Raw genomic sequence first — 22,648 nt, 5'->3', positions numbered from 1 at the left:
TTACAGCTTACATTTGTACTGTTTTTTTATCAACTTATCATCTGTAAAGCACTTTGGATTGCCAGACCAGACAGTATGAAAGGTAATAAATCATTAAACGTTGATTGACTGAGATCAGGTCATGAGTGCATATCTAGATGGAAACCACACTCTTGTGTGTGTTGGAAGTTGGGTTTCAGGATGCAATTCCTCAGTTATGTTCATTTTTTTTTTTTTATTGAAAAAATAAAATAAAAAATGTTTTTTTATCCACCACTAAAATATGTTGTTCTTTGATACATATTTCCTTAAATCTTTTATTGTTTGTCTATATGACGTCTATTAACTGTGATTTTCATCTTTAACAGTGAACCTCCTGGATTCTCGCTCTGTGATGGGAGACCTTGGATGGGTGGCCTACCCTAAGAATGGGGTGAGTATGACCATTGCTGAGATAGCTTTTTACAGCTTTTTTTTACTTAATCTTGAAGAAATGTGGTTTCTTTTATTGAATAGATGTACATAGATGTGATGTATTTACATTTTTTTGTATCACTTAATACTCCTTATGACATTAACATATCAAAGCTATGCAGTTTCATTATCCTTTCAGTGTTTCAGAGGTTAATCAAATGTAGAAACCCCAGTTACCCATCAGCGCAACCAACTGAAGATCGAAAAAATTGAAGTACTGCTTATAAGTACACTTTAGGTTTAGTTAGTATCTCACACTCTCAGTGTGATGAATGACACTTGAAACTTCATCATTTTACAATGAAGTACAGGTACCCGATTTTTCTCATCAAGGTTAAAGGTCATTTCATTTCCAAGAACTCTCAGTTCATTATCAGGGTAAATTGAATTCATGAATAAGGTACTGAAAGTCACCATGGAATACATTATTCTCAAGCCAGGAATTGAATTTCCATTTCCAAGTATTCCCAGGGTGATGGCTAATTAGAGAATGAGTTACTAGAGTTTGAAAATAGTTATTTCATATTATTATATAGTGTATTTTCATGAAAAAGAAATGGTGTCTCAAATGTATTAATGTATACTAGAGTTTCAGCATCACCTCTACAAGTGAGACAGGAATTCACAGTCTGATCTGCTACCTTTCCTAGGAAACATTTTAATTCCCCAACCTCGAGGAGATTGATAGTGCTGCGGTTGGTTTAAACAGGAATTCATTTGTTGATCAATTTGATCCGCATAGAAAATCTCTCATATATTCATAACTCCTGTTTGCAAATATGCAGCTGTACACGCCCCACCAACAGTGCTGACCGTGGCGATTTCTCAGCTCTGGGTATTCAAATCACGGCCGACTCTGTGGCTGTATGTAGATGGGGGAGATAGTGCTGACAAAAGCAGCCGTATCCATAATCATATTAATGAAGATGTGATTATGGTGTGTGCTTTCTACAATGCAACTGCATAAATAAGTGCTTTCAGAGTCGACGGAGGGAAAGAAAATGAAAGATGTGATAATGTAAGGATCTCATAATGACTTCCTCTTTGATTAACTGTTATGTTTTTATTCAGCTGCAATTTAAAGTGATTCATTTATTTTCTATTTAACTTGTTGTCTTAAACATGCCTTAAAATGAAAATAAAAAATCTATTGCTCGTTTGGCATTTTATATAACAGGCGATATTGTTGTTGGCCATTACAATGGTTGTCAGGTTCCCTATTTATACAGTGGAGCCCAATCTGCTGCATACTCTATGCGTGTGCACAATCTTCACATACATACGTGCACACTTGGCAACAGCAGTCTTCCATGGCTAAATAAGATGTTGAGGACACACAAAAGTTTGGGTTTTTTTAGCCTCATATTCCAGATGGTTTGTTTCATCCCTCGTTTTCTTCTCCTCCACCCCCTTCCATCCCCATCATCGCCTCTCCTCTCGTTCGTTACTCCTTTTCTGGCTCAGTTCTCATCCCCGTTCCACCCATCTTTCCTCGTCCCGGAACATTTGTTTGTTTCCTTATGCACCTTTTTCTCCTCCTTCTTGTCATCTCTTTATCTCATTATCTTCTCTCTGCCCCTTTCTGCTTTCCTCTTCCAAAGCTTTTATGTACTTTGAAACTTCTTGAAACATGTGTTTAAGCAAAAAAAAAAAACAGGAGATGGAGTATAATAAGGGCTTTGAAAAGGCTCTTTTTTAATTTGATGGATGACCTTGAAATGTTTGGACTCATTTGAATGAACAGCATGACAGTAAACAAATGTCATGCATACTGTGGTAGTTTGAAATTGAAGACTGTAGAATGTTAAACATGGATATTTTGGTTTAAGGGCTTAAGTTGTCACTAAAAACCATTTTCTCCTTGTCTATGATGAACTCCTTGAACTTTAGAGAGGCTTCTTCTCTTCTTCTTTATACACAGCCATCTTCTTATATACACTTATATAAACTGAAATTACAAAGACATTAAGAAGTGATCTTTTTGCCCCTCTACCTTATCTAGCAGGGGGGGCAAAGAAAGGTTTTTGCCTTGAGGCTCTCTGGCAGGTTAATCTGGCAATGTGGAGACAGATGTGGTGTGAGACAGGAGTGGATTGAATTGGAGTTAGATGGAGACCTTCAGACTGCCAGACAGTGACAGACTGAGATGGACAAAGAGTTTGAGAGAAAACTAGGAAGAAAGAAGGTGGGCTTCCTGTGACCACAAGAAAACAAGCGCTCTGTCTCCTGTTCGGAAGCAGAAGAGTGAAAATCACTGGGAGAAACAGTGCACATGGGCAGTCTGGAGGACAAATTGGAGAAAGAGACGAGAGAAAAGAGGAGAGTTTGTGCCATTTTAAAGGAATTATTTTTGTTTTGTCTCCATTCATGTCTCATTGAGGGTGTGTGACAACTGCGAGCAGATGAGGTTGATGAGGGTTGAAGATGGAGACGGAAAGAGAATAGAGAGAAATAGACTGATATTAATGCCTTTAATTAGTGCTCTTGAGAAGAGATAGAATGTTATTATTCATATGGTGCCTTACTGATACAGAAAATGGGATCATTAGGAAGAAAACAACCACCTAAGTTAAAAGAGTACAGTCTAGACCTGCCCTATATGAAAAGTGCCCTGAGATAACTTCTGTTGTGATTTAAATAATAATATATAAATAAAACTGGCTTGACAAAGTTCAATCAAGTTACATGAAGCTTGAGCTACAGTTAGAAGACATAAGTGTAACTGAGAGAATTAAATACAAAAGGGGACGAAATAAATGAAGATGATAAGACAAAAAAAATCATGGAGGAATTTTGGTTCCCCTCCCACTGGGGCTATTTGGCTGTCAACCCTTTGTCATTCAATACTTCCATCACTTTATGTCCCCATTACAGTAGAGGAGTGCTTGTTCATAGATTGGGTGGGCTGCTGATCACATGCCATTTAGTGGACGCTTTTATCTTTTATCTGCTGCATCTTCCAGCATCACGAAGGGACAAGAATAAAGTAAGAAAAGTCAGGAGGGAAGGTGGCATAAAAGGGATGGAACTCACAATATGGAATTTTTTGCTGTCAAATCCATCTGTGTCATCTGTCTCCATTACCTCCCATCAGTCTGGCAAATCCCAGAATCCATTTCTACTCTGTCCTTATCTGAACATTAGTAGGCAACGTCCACCCAGCCTGTGAAGGCCCTGACACGTCAAGCCTCGATCTCAAAGAAGAGTGCTGAAAAGGCTAACTGATGAAAAGCTTTGTGTAGGCTTACGTCATTTCAATTCTAAAGTTCAAACTTTCAACTGAAGAAAATACAAAGCCTGTAGCTGATGGATAGCTGACAGCTGACATGCACCACATTCTGCGCCTGCTTGAGAGGATAAAGTTAAAAGAAAACCCACAGACTCATCAGACCTAACTAGCTCACTATTTTCACAGCTCTGTGAATCAGTTTACCTGGTCAGATTTATGATCCAAATACAAACTGTATGGGGTTTTTTTTGCTTTGCCTTAGGGCTGAACAATTTTATACGAAAATATCTAATTGCAATTTTTTGACCAATATTGCATCTGTGATTTCACTCCCAGACTTGTGGTTGTTGTCTGCATTATAAAGATTATTCATACTTATGGATGTATCTTGTTTCTGTGTATATTTGACAAGTCACGTCTGACAACTTTTGCAATCTGATAACTTACGACACCTATTGATAGAGATGACATCTCCGCATTTTAGTGCTATATAAATAAGCTTTATTGTTAGGCAATTATTAGGTATATTGTTGCTTTTTAAATGACAGAGATGAATTGCATGATGAGAAAAAGAGAGAAAGACAGAGCTGAGAGCATGCATTGGAAAGAGAGACAGTGCAGCAGTGGTCAAGCGAGCTAGAGAGTGAATTAAGAGAGAATGGCAGCAGTAGAAAGGATAGTGAGAAATAAAATGTTATTTTTTGATGGTTCTAAAGCAGAAATAAATAACCGTCAAACACTCAACAGATGATTTTCTGTGGAAAAAGACTCTCTGCATTTCTCCTTTTCATTCATTCATTACATCCAACTCTTGTAACATAGCAGTTGTGGCAATTGTTTGCCATTGCCTGCTGTTGGCTTGTCATTTCCGCAGTATTGCAATATTGCGGTTATCGCGACAGCCCTATTAACGTTAGCTTCACAGACTTATAGGACACGCTGCTTGACAGCTCTGAGATCCCAGAGATCCTGATTCACAGCTTTTCAGATGATGAGCTTAAACAGCAATATCACATACTTTACTCCAACAACCAGCTGTTTGTCATTCACACTCGACAGCTACCGAGCTACCTGCTAGCTACCTGTCTGAAATTAATGCAAGGCTGTCAGCTTGTCATTCAGCCCTGCAAGAAGTAAAAGAAAACAAACATAAAACCACGCTAAATTGGTGTAATCACCGATTCATTTGGCTGAACAGCCATTCAGAGAGTTCTCATTCAACAACTGCCTTTGCTGATTGAGCGTTCCCAACTGACCAGACAGCCATAGATGGGCAGACTAGTCAAAGGTGCTGAACACACAACAAAAACTGTGGGTGATGGTCGGGCACAGACGCTCAACGAGTGACAGCTTGCAGTTAGCTCAGTGTGTCAGGGTCTTAAATTGTCTGTCCAGGAATGAGGTGGTTGGGGAGTGGCTGTATGAACAGCTCAAGTAATGTTTGCTTAGAGATTTTTTGTGCCGCAGATCATATGGTGTTTAGCAGATCCTCTTTTTTTTTTTTTTTTTTTTTTAAACCATAGCACACTACAGTAACATGAAGGAGAAAAGATGTGGTGGGGTAAAAGGGGCAGAAGAGAGGAGGAGGATGAGAGAACGGTGGGGGATTAGTGACAGGAAGGAGGGAAGGAGGGGAGAAGTTTTAGAACGGAAAGGGAGAGCAGCAGAAATCGGGGACAAGGAAGAAGACAAGAGTCAGAAGCTGCAAGTGGATGGGGGGAAGGAAGAAAAGCGAGCAAAGCAGCGTTACACGGAGAAGGAGGGATGGGGTCGAACAGCGTTTCTGGGTTAGAGTTAAGATTGGATAATTAAAGGAACAATAGAGGACACATGGAGGGAAAATGATGATAGACATGGCTGAGATGAAAAGGCAGAGGAATGAGGAACGAGAAGGGGGATGGTAGAGAGAGTGAGATGGATGCAGAAATAGGGAAAGGGGAGGGGAGGGGGGGGGAGTTCTTATATGGGTTTGGAGTGAGAAGGACAGTTCTATTACAGTGTCATGACGGTCAGCGGTAATGGGCGGTAATAATAAGTTGGAGACAGCTTTATAGACTTAGAGCCAGGAGGGCACTCAGTAGAGCCACAGGGGGTCTGCTGACGGATGTGACATGCGTGAACGCAGGCACTCACGCACACCCGCACACATAATGGTGAGCAAAACAAACACACACACACTAATGAGGAGCTAAAAGGATGCCTATAGGGACAGTTCAGTGTACAGAGCAAAGTGAAAAAGGGCAGGAAGTGGAGCAGAGATGATGCAGAGGTGAAAGTGAGGTTTGGCCTGCACGAGAGGGTCTGTAGGGACTGAAATGAAGAACATATGATTATTTAAATTTAACCAAATACTCTCAATTTGGTGACTTTTTGTTAGTTCACACTTAAGCATCATTAGAGTCAAACCATACAAAAGACAAACTGGTCCATTACATATCATTAGTAGTATCTGGCTGTGCAGATAGCTTTCAGTTTATGTGCCTAGACTTTTAAATATCTGCCTTGGAAACTTCTGCCACCATCCCAATACGAGTAGTTTTTTCTTTACTTTTTTTTTTGCAGAAACAATATTCTGACTTCTTTAGGATAATCACATTTTTTAGGGACTGTTTCTTCAGTAAGAAGTAGGGGTACTAACTTGTTTTTGTTAAGAAACAGCAGAAATCTGAGAGCAAGATATCTCAAAAATTCAGCGGGTAAATCTGAACGGTTAGATACCACAAGGGGTAGAAGGAAAAATGTTACTTGGACTTTGGGTGAACTGACCCTGTGAGAAGAGGTTGTGTGAATTGCATGGAAGGTGAGGTGTGTGCAGTGAAGATTATAATGTCACATTTTGAAACAAATGGACGGTGGGGGTTGCTTTACAGAGTCATTGGGAGACAAAGAGGCAAAAATAGCTGCCATTAAATGAATGTACAAACGGTAATGAGGTATACTTAAAAGGTATACTGTTTACAGTAGTGCATGCCTTTGTTTCTACAAGGCTTCACATTATTAGCATGGGTGGTCCTGACCCCACAGTGTTAGTATGTCGCTCTTTGCACTTAGCATTGTGTTTGACCTCTGAAGTTCCAACCCACCTAATACCATGTACAGTGGTCTTTAAAGATTCTTTGAAATAGGCGTTTGAACCTCCAAGAAAACAGCTACTTCCTGGAAAACCATGCATGCTCAGTGGTCACTGCAAACTGCACTAATGGGTTTTAACAAAAAGTCGTATACAATTAAATCTTACCACAATTCCTCCTTCCTGCCTGTATTATCAGATTGGTTGTTAAAAAGGGAAAGAACTTCCTTTACTGGTAACTTTAATGGTGGTGTGCCTTTCTGTGCTCATTTCATAAGCTCATGTTAGATTACTGTTTGATGACTCAGTTTAAAGAGTTAGCTTATGCAAGTGTCATGTCCCATTTACATCAGTAATCAGAGCTGCAGAGTTGGAGAACTTCCAGTGGCAACAATGGCAAACATGCTTTATACACAGATACTGAAACCATTTGGTAACCAGCGAAACTAGAGAAGGTCTTCTGTTCAGCTCCCTGCTGGGCTACCAATAATGATGTGTGTGTGTGTGTGTGTGTTAAGCTGTGTGAAGCTCAGAGCAGGCTGGTGGATCTGTGTGATCTAACCAGTAAGAGGCTTAATGTCTGCACTGGGACTGACTGGGCTTGAGTCTGGGAGAGATAGGGACACAGTCACACGCATGAAGACGCAGATACGCTTTTGCATCTATACTTGTGAGGACCCTCGTTAACATAATGCATTTAACCCTAACCTTAACCCAAGTCTATAAGTCTAACCTTAAATTTTAAACCAAGTCTTAGCTCTCAGATAGCCCTTTGAATAAGTGATGACAACCAAAATCATTCTCACTTTCCGAAATCGTCCTCACTCTCAAGGTCTGAAAATCAGATTGGTCCTCACAAAGATAGAAGAACAAGAGTAGAAACACACACACACATTGTTAGCATATCAGCACAGAGCCATGTGCATTTAACAACAAATGTACTTTCTAATAACACTTCACAATGGCTCCATTCATTCACAAATGGCTCAGAAACGGAATGATAATAACCAGAAAACAAAAGAAACAGATTAAAATAAGGAGGAATGAGAAACAATGAGGAAGAAAAAGACAGATGGAGAATACGACAGGGAGAGGAGAGAGAGAAAAGACAAAGACAGAAGGTTGTATGCAACGGCTACAGCAAGGATTGATTAATATGGGCTATTAAGCTATAACACCAGATCATAGTCTGGTCCCTCTGGCCATATTACAGTGACATGATGAAGCGCCTGTATTAGCCATGGGAGAGTGCTAGTGATGCAGATAATAGCCACGTCCCAGGAGACCTGCAGAGGGAATTAATGCTGCTGTCTGACACACACACACACATGCATAGATGCAGACACAGAGAGGTATGATAAGAGGAATGGCTGCACAGATGAACACACCTATAAGTGCATATTAATTCTTTCTTTGCTGGCAAGAACTCCTCCCCTTTTTCATGGAAAATGCATATATACCCTATAGGACTATCTCTTTCTTTTCTGTCTGTTGCGCTAGGAGGAAATGAGGTGGAAGGAATGAGGATTATCATAAGCAGCGCTAGGACATCGTGCTTGGGGAGGCTAAAAGTCAGCAAGGGGAGGGGGGTTGCTGAGCAAAACTTGAAGGAGCGGCTGAGATTGTCACTACAATGAGAATAGCTGGTTGATCTTAAAGGTCAGTCCACCTTAAGTGAGCCATGGTCAGGTTGTGGCTAACTTCAAGGCTGGGCTACATAGTGTGTTACCATCTTTTCAACTGCTGAACTGCTGACACAGGTGTTTTCATTATTTTAAGTTTACCGGTACACAGTGTAGGTTGCACAATAGCCAGTAGTAAATTTAGGAAACCCTTAGCCTGTTCAGTCATTATTGCCCAAAAAATCATGATTTTATTGAAGGTTAAATTTTTTCAGTGAAAATTTTGGGGAAGCTAAGCTTCCCCCAGCCTCTTAATAGTGCTACTTATGAGGATTATACCTAGCCACACACGTGCACACACACAGAGCCCTGTTTAAATTTCTTCTCCACTGTTAAGCCTTTCAAAAAGGCATTGCTGTACCTCATTCTGACTACATTTCCACGCTTCTTACTTCTCTTTACATCTGGACATTGTCAGAAAACTTTGGACCACTTGCTAGTGCATACCTTATACTGATACCAAAACTATACATTTTCTTAAAATTTTATTTCTAAATGTAAAATGTTATCTATAAACAAGCTGCAATACAAGAAACTTTCCAAACAAATTACAGTCTGAAATTGGCAAAATTATGTTTTAAATCAGAAATAATCTGCATTAAAGAAGAGAACGAATACTAGCAAACATTTGTTGTCAGTTTTCGGTTTATTTGACAGTTTTTGATACTATGTGATAGGACACAGGCTGATCAGTAGCAAATCTTGTGTTTAGGTTTGACACTAAGCTGTACTTCCCTTTTTTCAAGGACCTCCTTGGTGATCCCATTTTTTCTGACCTTTCCTCTTACCCTCTGTTGCCTCCTTCTCTTCTCTTCTTTTCTCTCTCTCAGTGGGAGGAGATTGGCGAAGTAGACGAGGACTATGCCCCCATCCACACCTACCAAGTGTGCCGGGTCATGGAGCAGAACCAGAACAACTGGCTCCACACCAACTGGATACTGACCGAGGGCGCCCAGCGGGTCTTCATTGAGCTCAAGTTCACCCTGAGAGACTGCAACAGCCTACCTGGAGGTGTCGGGACCTGCAAGGAGACTTTTAACATGTATTACTACGAAACCAATGGGGACGAGGATGAAATGGAGGATGGGGAGATGAGAGATGGGACGGGGATGACGGAGGAGGAGGACAGGGTGATGAAGGAGAGCAGATACATCAAAATTGATACCATAGCGGCTGACGAGAGCTTCACCGAGCTGGACCTCGGGGACCGCGTGATGAAGCTCAACACTGAAGTCCGTGATTTAGGTCCTTTGACCCGGAAGGGCTTCTACTTGGCGTTTCAGGATTTGGGGGCCTGTATTGCTCTGGTCTCAGTGCGAGTTTTCTACAAACGCTGCCCGTTTCTGGTGAAGAGTCTGGCCGAGTTCCCCGACACCATCCCCGGCTCAGAGGCCTCGCAGTTGGTGGAGGTGGTGGGCCGCTGCGTCAATAACTCGCTGCCTTTATATGAGCCTCCCAGGATGCATTGCAGCACAGAGGGTGAATGGCTGGTGCCCATTGGGAAGTGCGTGTGTCAGCCAGGGTTTGAGGAAATCAACGGATCCTGTCAAGGTGAGAGGGGAAAGTTTGTGTGTGAAGCTAAACTGGTTGATTGCTTGATTAATTGATCAAGCAAAAGTGCTAAATAAATTAAATGCTTTTTATTTTTTATATCATTGTTCGGTGTTCACGTTTTTGGTCTTTGTAGGTTTGTTTCTTTTGGGTTGCTATCATCATCCTACATGTTTATTTTTACATGCATGCACATGTTTGTTTTTAGTGTTGTGTACTTGAGTGTGGGCATGGATCTGTTTATTCTGTTTTTAAGAGCGTTTCTTACTGTGTGCATGTGTTCCTCCCTAGCTTAGTGGAGGGTATTCCCCCGAGCCCTGCAGCACTTTGTTGCTCTCGTACAGCTGCCTTTCTGCTTTGACTCTAGCCCAAACATTTCCACCACCGACCTTAACTGCCATTTCCACAGGCACCCAGGGCCTCCCTTTTCTTTTCTCTCCTTCACTCTTTCTCCAATCTTCTTTTAAATTACTCAATTTTCAGACTTACACACTAGGCTCTACTTGTGCAACCAAGAAGTAGCTCTGAGTGGCATGGCAAAATTTCAGAAAAGCAGTCAGTGCAGCGGCATGAAGCTGTGTGGTACAGAAAATTGAAATGTGTGATTATTCAGTACCTCTTGAGTGTTTCATCTCTTCACACAATATCCTACCGATTAAGTGTCCTCAACTACAGACAGCTAACTCTTGAACTGTACACACAAAGGCATACTTTATTTTTTGTGTTTCAAATTTATGTGTAGGTGTGAGTGTGCATGTGGAGTATAATAAATCAGATTTACACAAAACAATTCCTTGTCCTCTGCCGTTTCAGCTACAGTATACTGAAACCAAGAATGTTGCTCTGTAGCTTAAAATTATGTCCAACAACAAGCCGAAAACAAGCCATGGTGAAATGATAATACACCAGATATACTGTATTATTTCTTTGCATCAACGCTTGTATAATTGTGTATATCAGTTGGCCATTGGACATATCTAGGAACACTTTACATGTCAGGTTTTCTATTGAAATCATCAGACAAAGCCTCCAGAAGATCCAACAGTAAATCCTCCCCTCCTAGCACCAGCCCCTCTTTTAGCTTAGATAATTTATAATAATCAAACAGTAAAATATGATGGCTATGTAACAAATTATGAACCATCTCTAGCTTCACTTCATCAGACATAGAGTCGCTGCGGGGAGGTCATTAGTGAATAGCTGTCAGTAGGCCACTGGCCCGCCTGGAGTCATTCTGCCACAGACTGTACAATCACCCAGACTGTTACAGATCAACGGCTGATTAGGCTAAAAAATCATATTCTGGTGTGCAGCAGTAATACCTGAGAGCTCACTCTGTACTGTGTATGACTGTTGAATATTGACTGTTAAAAAAACATCAACTAAATTTGAGTTGAGTAGTTTAGAAAGGAAACATCTTTGAGGATATTATGTACATCTGAATACTGTAGTCTAAAGGGACATACATGTGCAAGAATAAAGATGCATGAACTTCTGAATAATGCTGTGGTTACCATTCATTAGTTGACTGCCCATTTATTACACAGCTAATCTGGTTTGGTCTGGTTAATCGGGTCAAGCATGAATATTTAGAATTACACTACAGTACATGTAGTTGTTTCATCCAGGAAAATGCATCTTATGACTTTTTGCACCATGTAAGCATCTTTTGCAAGTATAGAAAGACATTTTTCTAAACCTCAGCCCATAGCTTCCTATCTTTATGCATTATTATCAATGTGCAGATCTCTCTTTGTTTCACTTGTGCTTTAGTTGTTATATGACAATGCTTATAGTACACACAATAATGTTAGCTCGAGTGTTCTCCAGTTTTTATTCTAAAGAGTACTGTTCTCTGAAGTAAAATGAATATAATGTGATGGTGTTAACAATAATGCGTCATCATTAATGCATCATACATCACTTGCTTTGTTCCAGCAGCATGTCAGCCGTGGTTCAGTTTTAAAACTTTGCTTTTTTTTTTCAAAACTATCAAGGACAGAACCTTATTTTATACAGGGAAAACAAGTAGTTGAAATGCATAGTTGATAAGAGTAATATGCCTATTGCATGTGTTATCGCCTTGAAATCTGTGGTCAGTATAATCTTTGTACTGTGTATCATATGCATGTGTCATATCATAACTGAAACTAAAAGCAACATAGAAAGGAAAGCATTGTTCAAATGATCAGATAAGTGAACAGATGACAATGAACTAAAAAATACAGTTATTTAAAAGGTTCATAAGCCCGAAGAGATTTTTAAAAATACATTTCCATATTTACATAGATGAAAAAGACTTGCTAAGTATGTAACAGAAAAGTGGTTGGAGCTGGTGTGGACAGCAGCCAAGATTAAAACAGTTTTTTTTTTCTTTTTCATGAGACATGAATAAAAAATACAACTGAGTCTTTTCTGGCATAGACTGAGCTTAAAAGAGACGGTCACAGAGCGGCATTCCCTTTGTACCCCTATTGACAAAAGGGCACGGGTGTGATATTGATGACACAGTAATAAAATCTGACCCTGCCACCATGTCTTGCAAAAAGCTGACGATACGCCTGTTTTCACCGTCCTGCTGCAGCAAAGTTTCACAGAAAGACTACAGAAGGTTTAACTGGTTTTTCATTTTAATGAGTTTCCGTGTGTTTTGCATTCCAGGGAGATGGAGTTGAATGATATGCAAATTTTTTTTTCAACGGTTAAACATTTTAGAATAAAAACATCTCACAGGCGCTCGTGGTAGAAGCGATTTTATTTATCATGGTCCGTATCTACAATAAAAGGAAGTAAACAGACGTAACAGTGAGCTGTCACAGTAGAGCACACTCTCAGCAATTAATTAAGCTACAGGATGAAGGTTTCCTTACAGTTCCGTATGCAGATGAGGCCGTTAAACTGACAGCCTTTGAACGTGTCTACAGAGAGAGACATGGCAGGGTTTCCTCTCGCTCAGCTTTGTAACCATATGTGTTCACTGCTTTAGCAAACTGTTTTTCATGTGTATGTCAGTCACTCACACAGGAGTGTGTTGAAGGTTTTTGAAGAGTGCCTGGACTCCATACCAGGAGGAGATATGTATTCAGTGTCTCTGGTTTCTCGTTCAAGTTCTGAACATTTGCTGTGCTGGATTTGAGAACATGTGCGATAGTTTAATATTCACCCCATTATGTCTATTTTGCCCTTTCCATGAATGTCTGTCTTTTTTTAAAAAGAGCTGGTAGAGCTGTTTAAAAAGAGATGCAGCATTGATGTAGCCTGTTCAGCCTTTTCAGTTAATGCTTTAGGCATGTATGTCTTACTGTAGGGTGTGAATTAGTGGGTTGCAGGTCAGAGTACAGTATGTGTGTGTATATGAGAAAAAATGTGTGTGGATCCTGGCTGTATTGGCTGCATGTGCTGCCTAGTAGAGCATGATTTAACGCAGCCTTTGTAAATGTAGGACAGAACTCGTTATGGACAGCTCTTTCTCCTCCTCTTTTGTCTTTTACTTCCCGTCTTTCTGTCGTTCCTTCTCACATCTCCACTTCTTTCTCTCACTCACTTGCTTTCTGTCTTTTTGTCTATTTCACTTCCCTTTTTTTCTTTTGTCTGTCTCTCATTTTATCTTCCTGTAACTGCCTATCATTCAGTTGTCTCTCAATCCCTCCCTCTTTCTCTTTATTGCTGCCACCTACATACATCAGCACTCCCTTTACCTTTTACACTCTTGCCAGTGCCTCTCACTCCACTTCCCACTCTTTCCTGCTTTAAAGATCTGTCCATCTTTCTCCATCAACAAACCAACTCTGTCTCCTTTACCCTCCCCCTCATCCTTCAACACACACACGCATCTCACTCAAAAAGTACATCTCTATTTATGGAAAACATTCAGCCACCACTCACCGGCAAAGCGTAAGTGGTTTCCACAGTGGGCAAATACTGAAAACATTGTCTCTGTGTAGTATAGTAACATCTGTTTGGGAATGCATTGTTGGATAGTTATGTATTGCTCTGCTCTGCTATTGTCCACCCTCAATGTTTGATTATTTTATTTTTCTTATTCGCTATTTACTCATATGACAGCATATACAACAAGATAAACTTATAAGTCATTATTTCCTTTTTTCATTTTCATTTCATCATCAAGTGTTGGCACGACAAGTGAAAGATGCCTAGAAAGAAAATATATTTATTTTAGATTTAGCGTGTTGTCATTCTTCCTTGTTACACCAGAGATGACATTGTGTCTGTTGACATCTAAAGATACTGTATGTGGTTGTGTGAGATGTATAGATGTTGGCACAACTTTAGCTGGGATAATTGGTGGTAGCCTGCAGCACTGTCAGCCCAGCAAGACCGAAGAAAGGGAAGGGGAGGGGGTTACATGGGGAGATGGATGGATGGATAGATGGAAGGATGGGAGGAGAGGAGAAGTGATGGGAAAATTAGGGGACACAAGATAAATTGAAGATTTCACACCACAGGGTGTGAGGGCAGAGAGTCAGGGAGATGGATGAGTGTTGTTTCAGCGGTGATGGTGATAGAGGAAGGATAACTGTGGATAGAAGTGGGCAGATGGATGGAGAGAGAGATGAAAAGGAGATGGGGGGGGGGGGGGGGGGGGGTTGTAGATTGAGTTCAGCCTCGCAGATGTGACTTAGACAATGAATTTGAGAAGGAATGAGGGAATAATGGCTGAATGGAACATTGGGATAATGTTTGAATTGAATTTTTGGTTCATGGAAAAAGAGCTGAATGGGATGTGGGAATGACTAGTATACCAGTTTTGAGAGTCTTAGCCTGGTTTGGAATAATATTGGGGGTGCTAACATGGATCACGCGAAACCTGGTTACTCGTATTCTTGTACTGTGTACATAATTCTAACATTATCCAGGTTTCTGTTGGTGGAGGAAAGTCTTTGTCCTTGTAACTCTTGTGTCCCAACTGCGTTCTCTCAGCAGTTAAGGATGAACCCAGTTTGTAGTCTGGCTACCAGGAATGTGTATTGTATTAACCACTCTGCTGGGTTTGGCTTCTCCATATGATCACCGTTGATAGAAAACAAGAGCAGCAATAGAATATAACACTAACTAATTTCATTTCAGCATGCACCTGCATGATGAGACTGATGAGAAACTTGGATAAGGTGTTGACATGCCACAGTATGCAAATTTTCTATCTCAGTACTTGCATATATAGGTTTCTCAAAAGTGGGATAAGAGCTTAGCCAGGTTTCTGAAACCTTAATATAATGTTTGGTGCAAATATGTACACAAGATACTCCAAAAGCCTGATCACAACCAGGCTGCTTGAGTTTATGTAAACACACTAAATGCAGAATGGCTGAATGGAACTTTATTGTTGTGTGATGGCTAAAAGAAATGTTGAAATGGTGGGATTTGGGAAATAAGGGTTAATTACATAGCTGAAATGATAGATTAAGGGATGAAATGAATGTTAGATGGAATAAGGGCTTCTTGAATGTTGAAATAATGGCACACGTGCTGTGTGAAATGTAATGATAGTAAAAGAACTACATGAAATATTGGAGTGATGGAATAAGGGCTGCTGAAATAATAGAATAAGGGCTAAATTGGATGTTGGAATAATGGAATAAGGGCTGACTAGAACGTTGGAGTGATGGGATAAGAGCTGAATGTTGGGAAGATAGTATAAAGGTTGAATGGAATTCAGGGATTGACAGCTTTGTGATGTTTGGATTCAGGCTGCGCTGCATTCATTTGACAAAAGAAAAAAGACTTGGAGGTATAAGATGGGCAAGTATAATGAAGTTGAGCAAAGAGAGGAGGGGAAGTTGGGGGAGGGAAGCAGAGAAGAAGAAAAAGGATGACAGTGGATGAGGAATACAAATGAAAACGAGGACGACTGTTGGTATCATCAATTAAAAGAATTGCCCGGAATGATAAACTGCTGCTCACTGGTAGAATAATAAAACGTTCCACGAGTGCTGTCTAAGTGTGTCATGGGTAAGGCTGGATTTCCCTTGACAATACTTTGTTTCAGTGCCAGGGCTCCCCTGATGTTCCTCTGTGTTTGCCTGCCTGTCAGACGTCACTGCAGCATATGTCAAACTTGATCTGGTCACAATGGTGGTGCTGCCATCAGAAACTGTCTCACTGGCAAAGAAATGTGAGGAAGGCTTCTGCCTTCCCGCCTCTCGGGAATTATGGGATAGCAAACGAGTGCCTCACACTTGCAGTGTGGGGCTTGTGGTTGATGGTGTGGTGACAAGGGTATTACAGTCACTTGCATAACACAGAGACACAGACTTGATCATGGTAGCATCTGGTATTTCAATACGATTACCCACATGTGCTGATAAGTATCTGAGTTCCAACACAACCTTGCTTTGAGTTGCACAATTTATTCATTCATTCATTTAGTTGATTATTTAATTACTTAATTAGTTAATTTTAAGTTTTTGTGTCATGCCACATATTTGGCACATCTCACATGGGATTTACAAGCCACTGTTTGTTGTATGTAGGACACCAAATGCACAGGGAAAACATTCTGAGAACCAAAATTAAACCTAAATTTAAACATGCACAAATTTTCAATTAAATTAAATGCCTATACATATCACAGACATAATACTCACCATATAATGCTAACAACATAAACATGCACCCAAAGAGGAGAAAAGAAACCAGATTTGCTGCATAATGATCTTTTTTTTCCTAATAAAGAGCTTTTTTCTCATCTCCCAGGCTTTCTCCAAGTAGCTTCCTATAAATGAAACATTTTGAACGTGAATAGCAAACTTAGTTTTTTTGCATCATCATCATTTTCCTTTGCCTTATTAAACAAAGGACAATGGGGAAAAAAATAATTTTCAGTGTAATGGAGGTGGAACATTGAACAAATTAGAATGAAACAAAGTTGTTGTGTGCACATCCACCAAAAGCTCAGTAGTGTAGGTGCTAGATACAAATACTGAACAAATTCTTTTTTGTTTTTCTTATCCATTCTTCTCATTTAACTATCATCTTTTTTTGGTCGCTGTGTTTACTGAAATTAGTGTTAGCTGTACAACATTAGCCCTGCATGTTCCTTTAGCTGAATGTTTACCACTGCTGTAGATTCAAGAGTGCAGCCTAAACTTTTGGATGCTACATGATCAAAACTCCCTGAAGGATCCAATAGCATCACAAGTCAAATTTGTATCTATTTTAATTATTTGTATATTTTTCTGTATCTTTTAAATTTTTATCACTTGATAAATGATGTTAAACAGTTTTCAGTTACTATTACAAAAATAAACATCCTGTCATGCCTGAATTACTCAAGAGACAGAACAGCATGGTGAATGATCTGCTCTGAAAATCTGCAAGTGGCAGGAAGCCTTTCTGTTCCCATCATCTCCTGAAATATGAATCAACTGGATTTATTGAGAAAAGATCCATCTTTCATGTTTTTAGGTCTTGTTCAATTGGAACCTGCTACTGGCTTCTTTCACAACACTCTCTCATTCTGTATTTTCCTCCTGCATCTCTCTCTCTTCTCCTCCATCTTTCTCCCCACCCCCTCTCCATCACCCCATCATCTCAACGTGGTGATGCTGTCATGACAACTAAAGTGCTTCCTGAGTGCTTGTTGGGTAAACTGACTTTCCCAGAAGTGCTTCCTCCCTTTTACTCTTCCTCCTGCTAACATGCACACACATGCGCATGTTTTATTTCTATACTTGTGAAGACTCTAATTGACACAGTGTATTGCCTAGACCCTACACTCCTATCTAGATGCCTACATCCTTGTATTTGCTGTAACCTTAACCATAAAACAAAGTCTAAACTCGCAAATGAAACAAAAAATGTCCTCACTTTCCAACAATGTCCTCAACCTCTAAATCTCAAAGTGGTCCTCACAAAGATAGAAGTACAAGGGCACACACATACACACACCTTCCTGCAGTTGGTGAAATATTGATAAAACGCCCGATTCAGCAGAGCCAGCTTCTTTCCGTGAAAGCCTGGCTCTCTCCAGTGGCCCAGTCAGCGGTGGCTTGTAGAACTGGTTAGACTGGTAGTCATGGACACTTCTAATGTATTTCAGATGATGAGTTCCCAGATGATACAATTCACACAACAATTCAGATTTTACAGCAGTTACACGATTGTTGACATGTTTTTCCTTGCACCTTCTTTAGAAGTCTGAACAGAGGTGACAGTGAAGCAGAAATACATCCACATTTCTAAAACGTCATTTGAATTTTTGTATCTAAATGCTGTGGTAAGTGCAGCAGATATATAAATGTACATATTTTGTATCCCTGACTGGCATCTTCTTTACTGTAGAGAAAAAAAGCTGTATGAATATTTGTCGGCCTATATGTCTAAACAAAATTAGGACATACAGTATACAGCAAATTGTAGGTGATGTCCATGCATTTATCTTGGCTATACATAGCTAATGAAGAAAATCAATTTTAACACAAAACCTGCAAATGTCTCTAAAGAAGCTAATTACCAGGTCATCTCTTGTAACCCTCGGCAGATGAAAATATATAGCGTTCTTTTTCCTGGGAATTTAATCAAAGCACATAATACATCAGCATGCGTGCAAGGTAGAGTTGTGCATATCTGGTCACACAAGGCTGTGCACACAGAAACACAAATGTTCAGCATACTTTCATTTAAATGGGTCAAAAGAAATATTGCTAGATTCACAATCATTTTTTTTGTGCACAATCAGTGCATTTCACATCCATGTCTGATCTGACAGCCCTCATCCTTTTTCCGCGATCTAATTTCTCAGGAGTACGGTAATGGCAACTAGGTCCTGACCCACGCACACCTAATTTCTTGTCGTTTGCAATTTGTGCTCGCAGTTTTTGATTGATTGCAGCGGACTGATTTTTTTTTTTTTTTCATGTAAACGAATGTCAGCTAAATGCTGAAATAGTAATATAATATGTACTCTCTGTTTTATAGTTGTGTAGTTGATTGAAATATTTTCCCAACACATCTGGTCAGCATAACTTGACACTTGATTTATCTTAATGATGTATTGCTAATGTTTAATCTTCCCTCTAGACCTTCACTGGTCCAGTAAATTGGTTTATGTTCCAAAGCTATTGTGACCTGTTTTGACCTCCTGGTTTCTGCTTGTGGCCTGATTGTGAGAATAAATGGGTGCTGAACAATGACTTCTTCTGTCATCCAACAGACAGGAAAGCCCCATTGACTTGATTGTATATTATTATGGCATTATCATCTGGCCTTGTTTGTGTTCACACACAGACATACACAAATATGAGCATCCATCAGCCCATACACACACATGCAGAGATATGTACACAATGATACAACAATAATACATGAAGGTATGAAACCCTCACACATGCACACACACAGATAGGCACACACACAGGCTGTGTTTATGTTCTTTAAGACAGTTGCTCACTGTGAGACAAATACAGGAACAGGATATTTACTGTGTTTCCTTGTCCTGGTTTATTAGTTCACAATACTATCTGTTAACCACACAGGCAGTGTATTAGGATTCAGCCTTACCATTTTTGTGTTTCTTCTGTCAAAGTTTACTTTTGTGTCAATCCTGCTGAATATGTGTACAGTTGGAGAACTGACAGGAAAGATGGAAATACAAGCGGATGTTAGATGCAGCAAATGATGTGAGCCATTTGGCTTTTTGTCCTTATTTTGTCTGATTGTGGAGTTCTGTATGACCATCACTGCTGTAATGCAACCAAGTACATTTACTAAAGTACAATTTTAATCACACATACATTACTTGAGTATTTCCATTTTATACTAATTTCTACCTCCACCTCACTACTTCGCAATTAATGTACTTTTCTCTCCATTATATTTCTTCGACAGTTCTAGTTAGCAGTTACTTGGCAGATTTACATCTGAAACATATGATGAGTTTCTGAAATATTATGCATTATTAGTTTAACTGCACAACAGTGTATAAAATAGTTCAAATTAGCTCCACTGCAACCGACCACAATATTAACATGTCACTTCACTGTTAATGCATCAGTAATCAGCCAGTAATATTATAATTTAGATTATTTTTTTTAAAGAGGTCTCTGAGTGGATTTATCAGAATATTTGTCAGTATTGATCCTTAATCCTCTGATTTTTATTTATATGTTTTATCCCAGGATCCATACTGTGTCTATTCCCATATCAATTAATTTATGTCCAATATACTGTTGATATATACATATTAAGATTTTATATATTCCCACTACAATCACACACACAATCTCTCTCTCTCTCTCTCTCTCTCTCTCTCTCTCTCTCTCTCTCTCTCTCTCTCTCTCTCTCTCTCTCTTTCAATATGTCTCTCTCTCTCTTTCTGGCGTAATCGCTTACTCTCTCTAATCCCACCAAAAGACAGCCAGTCATATAAATCAACATGTTTACAGTGAAATGTTTCCAATTAAAGAGGACGCTCGTTAAGAAGCATCAACGGACACCGCTGGATCCTTAATTGCCTGGGATGCCAGTGTGTGGTGCATATTAATTACGTATTAACCTCTCTCTCTCACACACACACAAATGCATGCAGGCACATTAGTGTGTATTGCATATTAATTACCTATTACCCTTTGTGCTGTGCATTAAGAGCAGCGTGGCATCAGAAAGACAGCTTGCCCAAGGGCAACGCACATACACATACGCGTACACGTACACACACACACACACACACACACACACTAATACCACCAACACTGTCTATTCAGGTTGCATTCACAATGAGGAATGAGCCATTTCAGTCCACCAGCCATGACTAAAACCAATCTCAGTGTGTCACTGTGTAGGAATATGTATGTGTGTGTTCGGGTATGAAATAGTATGCGTGACTGGGTGTGTCCCTTCAAGACTATTAAACAATTAAAGCACCTGGTCCAAGGATGCCTGTCCTTGCATTTAGAGACATTTCATTGTAGGACATCTAACAAGACAAATGATTTAGAGATTATCAAATTGATCACCAAGCAATGGGTGTATGGTGCTGGCCAATTTAAAGAGCCTGCAGCATCTACATGTTGTTTGAAAGATATGTTGTCAATTGCAAATGGTTGAAATACATTTCACATAACACCAAAAACATATAAACACAAATTATTGCATTAAAAGGTCATATTTGATCATATTTGCTCTATAGTCCATAGTTTGTGTTTTGGGAGTTTTCTTTTTCAAATGATCATTTTAAATAAAAACCTTCATTTTACTGTAATAAATCATGTGTACAGTGTAAAACACATATGAGAAAGCAGTAATCATGATATACAGTAATCCAGCTGCCATTTAAATGACCTTTAGTCAGCTTGCATGTTATTTTCGCTCTTGTCCTGACAGCTGTACCATGGACTTTATGACTGGCCTTCAGCTGTACTTTGACTCCACTCTAACCATACTGTACATGTTCTTATTTACTCTGTGTGGCGTTTTAATCGGTTTATCCAAGTGTCACCCTTCAGCTTGCTGTCCTGACCTTCATGCCCCCTTTTGCCTCCTTGGGCACATAATTAAGTGAAAATGCTCAAATATGCTACATGATGTAACTATGTAGTCATTTGCATGCGTGCGGTAATGTCACGTCTAACAATACATGGTTTTAGTTAATTTCCACACATTTTTGTTCAGTGCTCACTGTTCCTGTAGAGCATGGATAATCTATTTAGCCTAAATGGAAATGAGCTAGAATTAATGATAAATACCTTAACCTTCTACACTATTGGTGCTTATTAGTCAACTGGAATTGTGACATACAATGGATTTTTTTTTCCCTGCTTCCATTTGCACATTTGTACATTTTAATTGCAAATGTTTATATTCTCATAATCATTTGCAACTTCCATGGGGGGTGCCACATTTTCCAGGCATTATTTTAATTTAATCATAGCGTGTCATCTAATCTTTGACACCACATTATCAGCAAATATCTATCTGTCTCTGTATTTATCTGTCTTTCTAACATGGCTTTGTGTTCTCCACCAACAGCTTTCAGTAAATACATGTAGTTTTTAATTTCAATATACAGTAAATGCCAAAGTTAAGCTTATATGTTTGCTATTACATCGACCACAAGTCTTGGAACTCTCTTCCAAGAAAAACTGAATCATTATCTGATCTATGTTCCCAGTGTGTGTGGAATAAATAAACTAAACTGAGTAGTTATCTTTAGCAGTGACAGCTGACTACCGCTGTGGCCAACAAACCTAAAAAAAAACAGAAAAGAAAAAATCTACAGAAACACAAAACTTCATTGCTACCAACTTCATTAATTCAACATAGCCATAGCGCCTCACTGTGCCCACACCATACTGTTTGATAGACAGATGATCTTTGGGGGGTGCAGCACAGACGCACCATGTGGTGAGAGCTTGGCACCAAAAAAATATATATAAATAAATCAATAACCACAGTTATACTTTCATAACCATGGCATCTAAACACACTATCTCAAATAATTAATATTCCCAAAGCACTTTTTATTCGTTGGTACTTTTTCTTGCTACTTTTTCTCCACTCTACTTCTTCGCTCTGTGTGTGTGCCTGTGTGTCTGTTTATGTGAAATGAGCTGCCACCCCATTTTTATTGATTTGGCCATGGGGATTTGGAGGATGAAGTCAAGGAGAGCTAGACACCAGACGATGGCAATAAATCTATATGCCATA

General features: G+C 39.5%; 1 protein-coding gene across 1 annotated transcript in view; it reads left to right on the top strand.

Annotated features, from left to right (window-relative positions):
• The window catches only part of LOC121885230 (ephrin type-A receptor 5), a 70,485-nt gene that overhangs the window by 5,707 nt on the left and 42,130 nt on the right, over positions 1-22,648 (top strand). The window contains exons 2-3 of the mRNA XM_042394477.1: positions 348-412; positions 9,265-9,985. Of these exons, the coding sequence (XP_042250411.1) occupies positions 348-412; positions 9,265-9,985 (786 nt within the window). The remainder of the gene's footprint in view (positions 1-347; positions 413-9,264; positions 9,986-22,648) is intronic.

The sequence above is a fragment of the Thunnus maccoyii genome, chromosome 19, assembly GCF_910596095.1.
Source record: "Thunnus maccoyii chromosome 19, fThuMac1.1, whole genome shotgun sequence".
In the NCBI taxonomy this organism is placed as follows: domain Eukaryota; kingdom Metazoa; phylum Chordata; class Actinopteri; order Scombriformes; family Scombridae; genus Thunnus; species Thunnus maccoyii.
The sequence above is the reverse complement of the archived record's forward strand: the minus strand, read 5'-3'. Positions and strand labels throughout refer to the sequence as shown.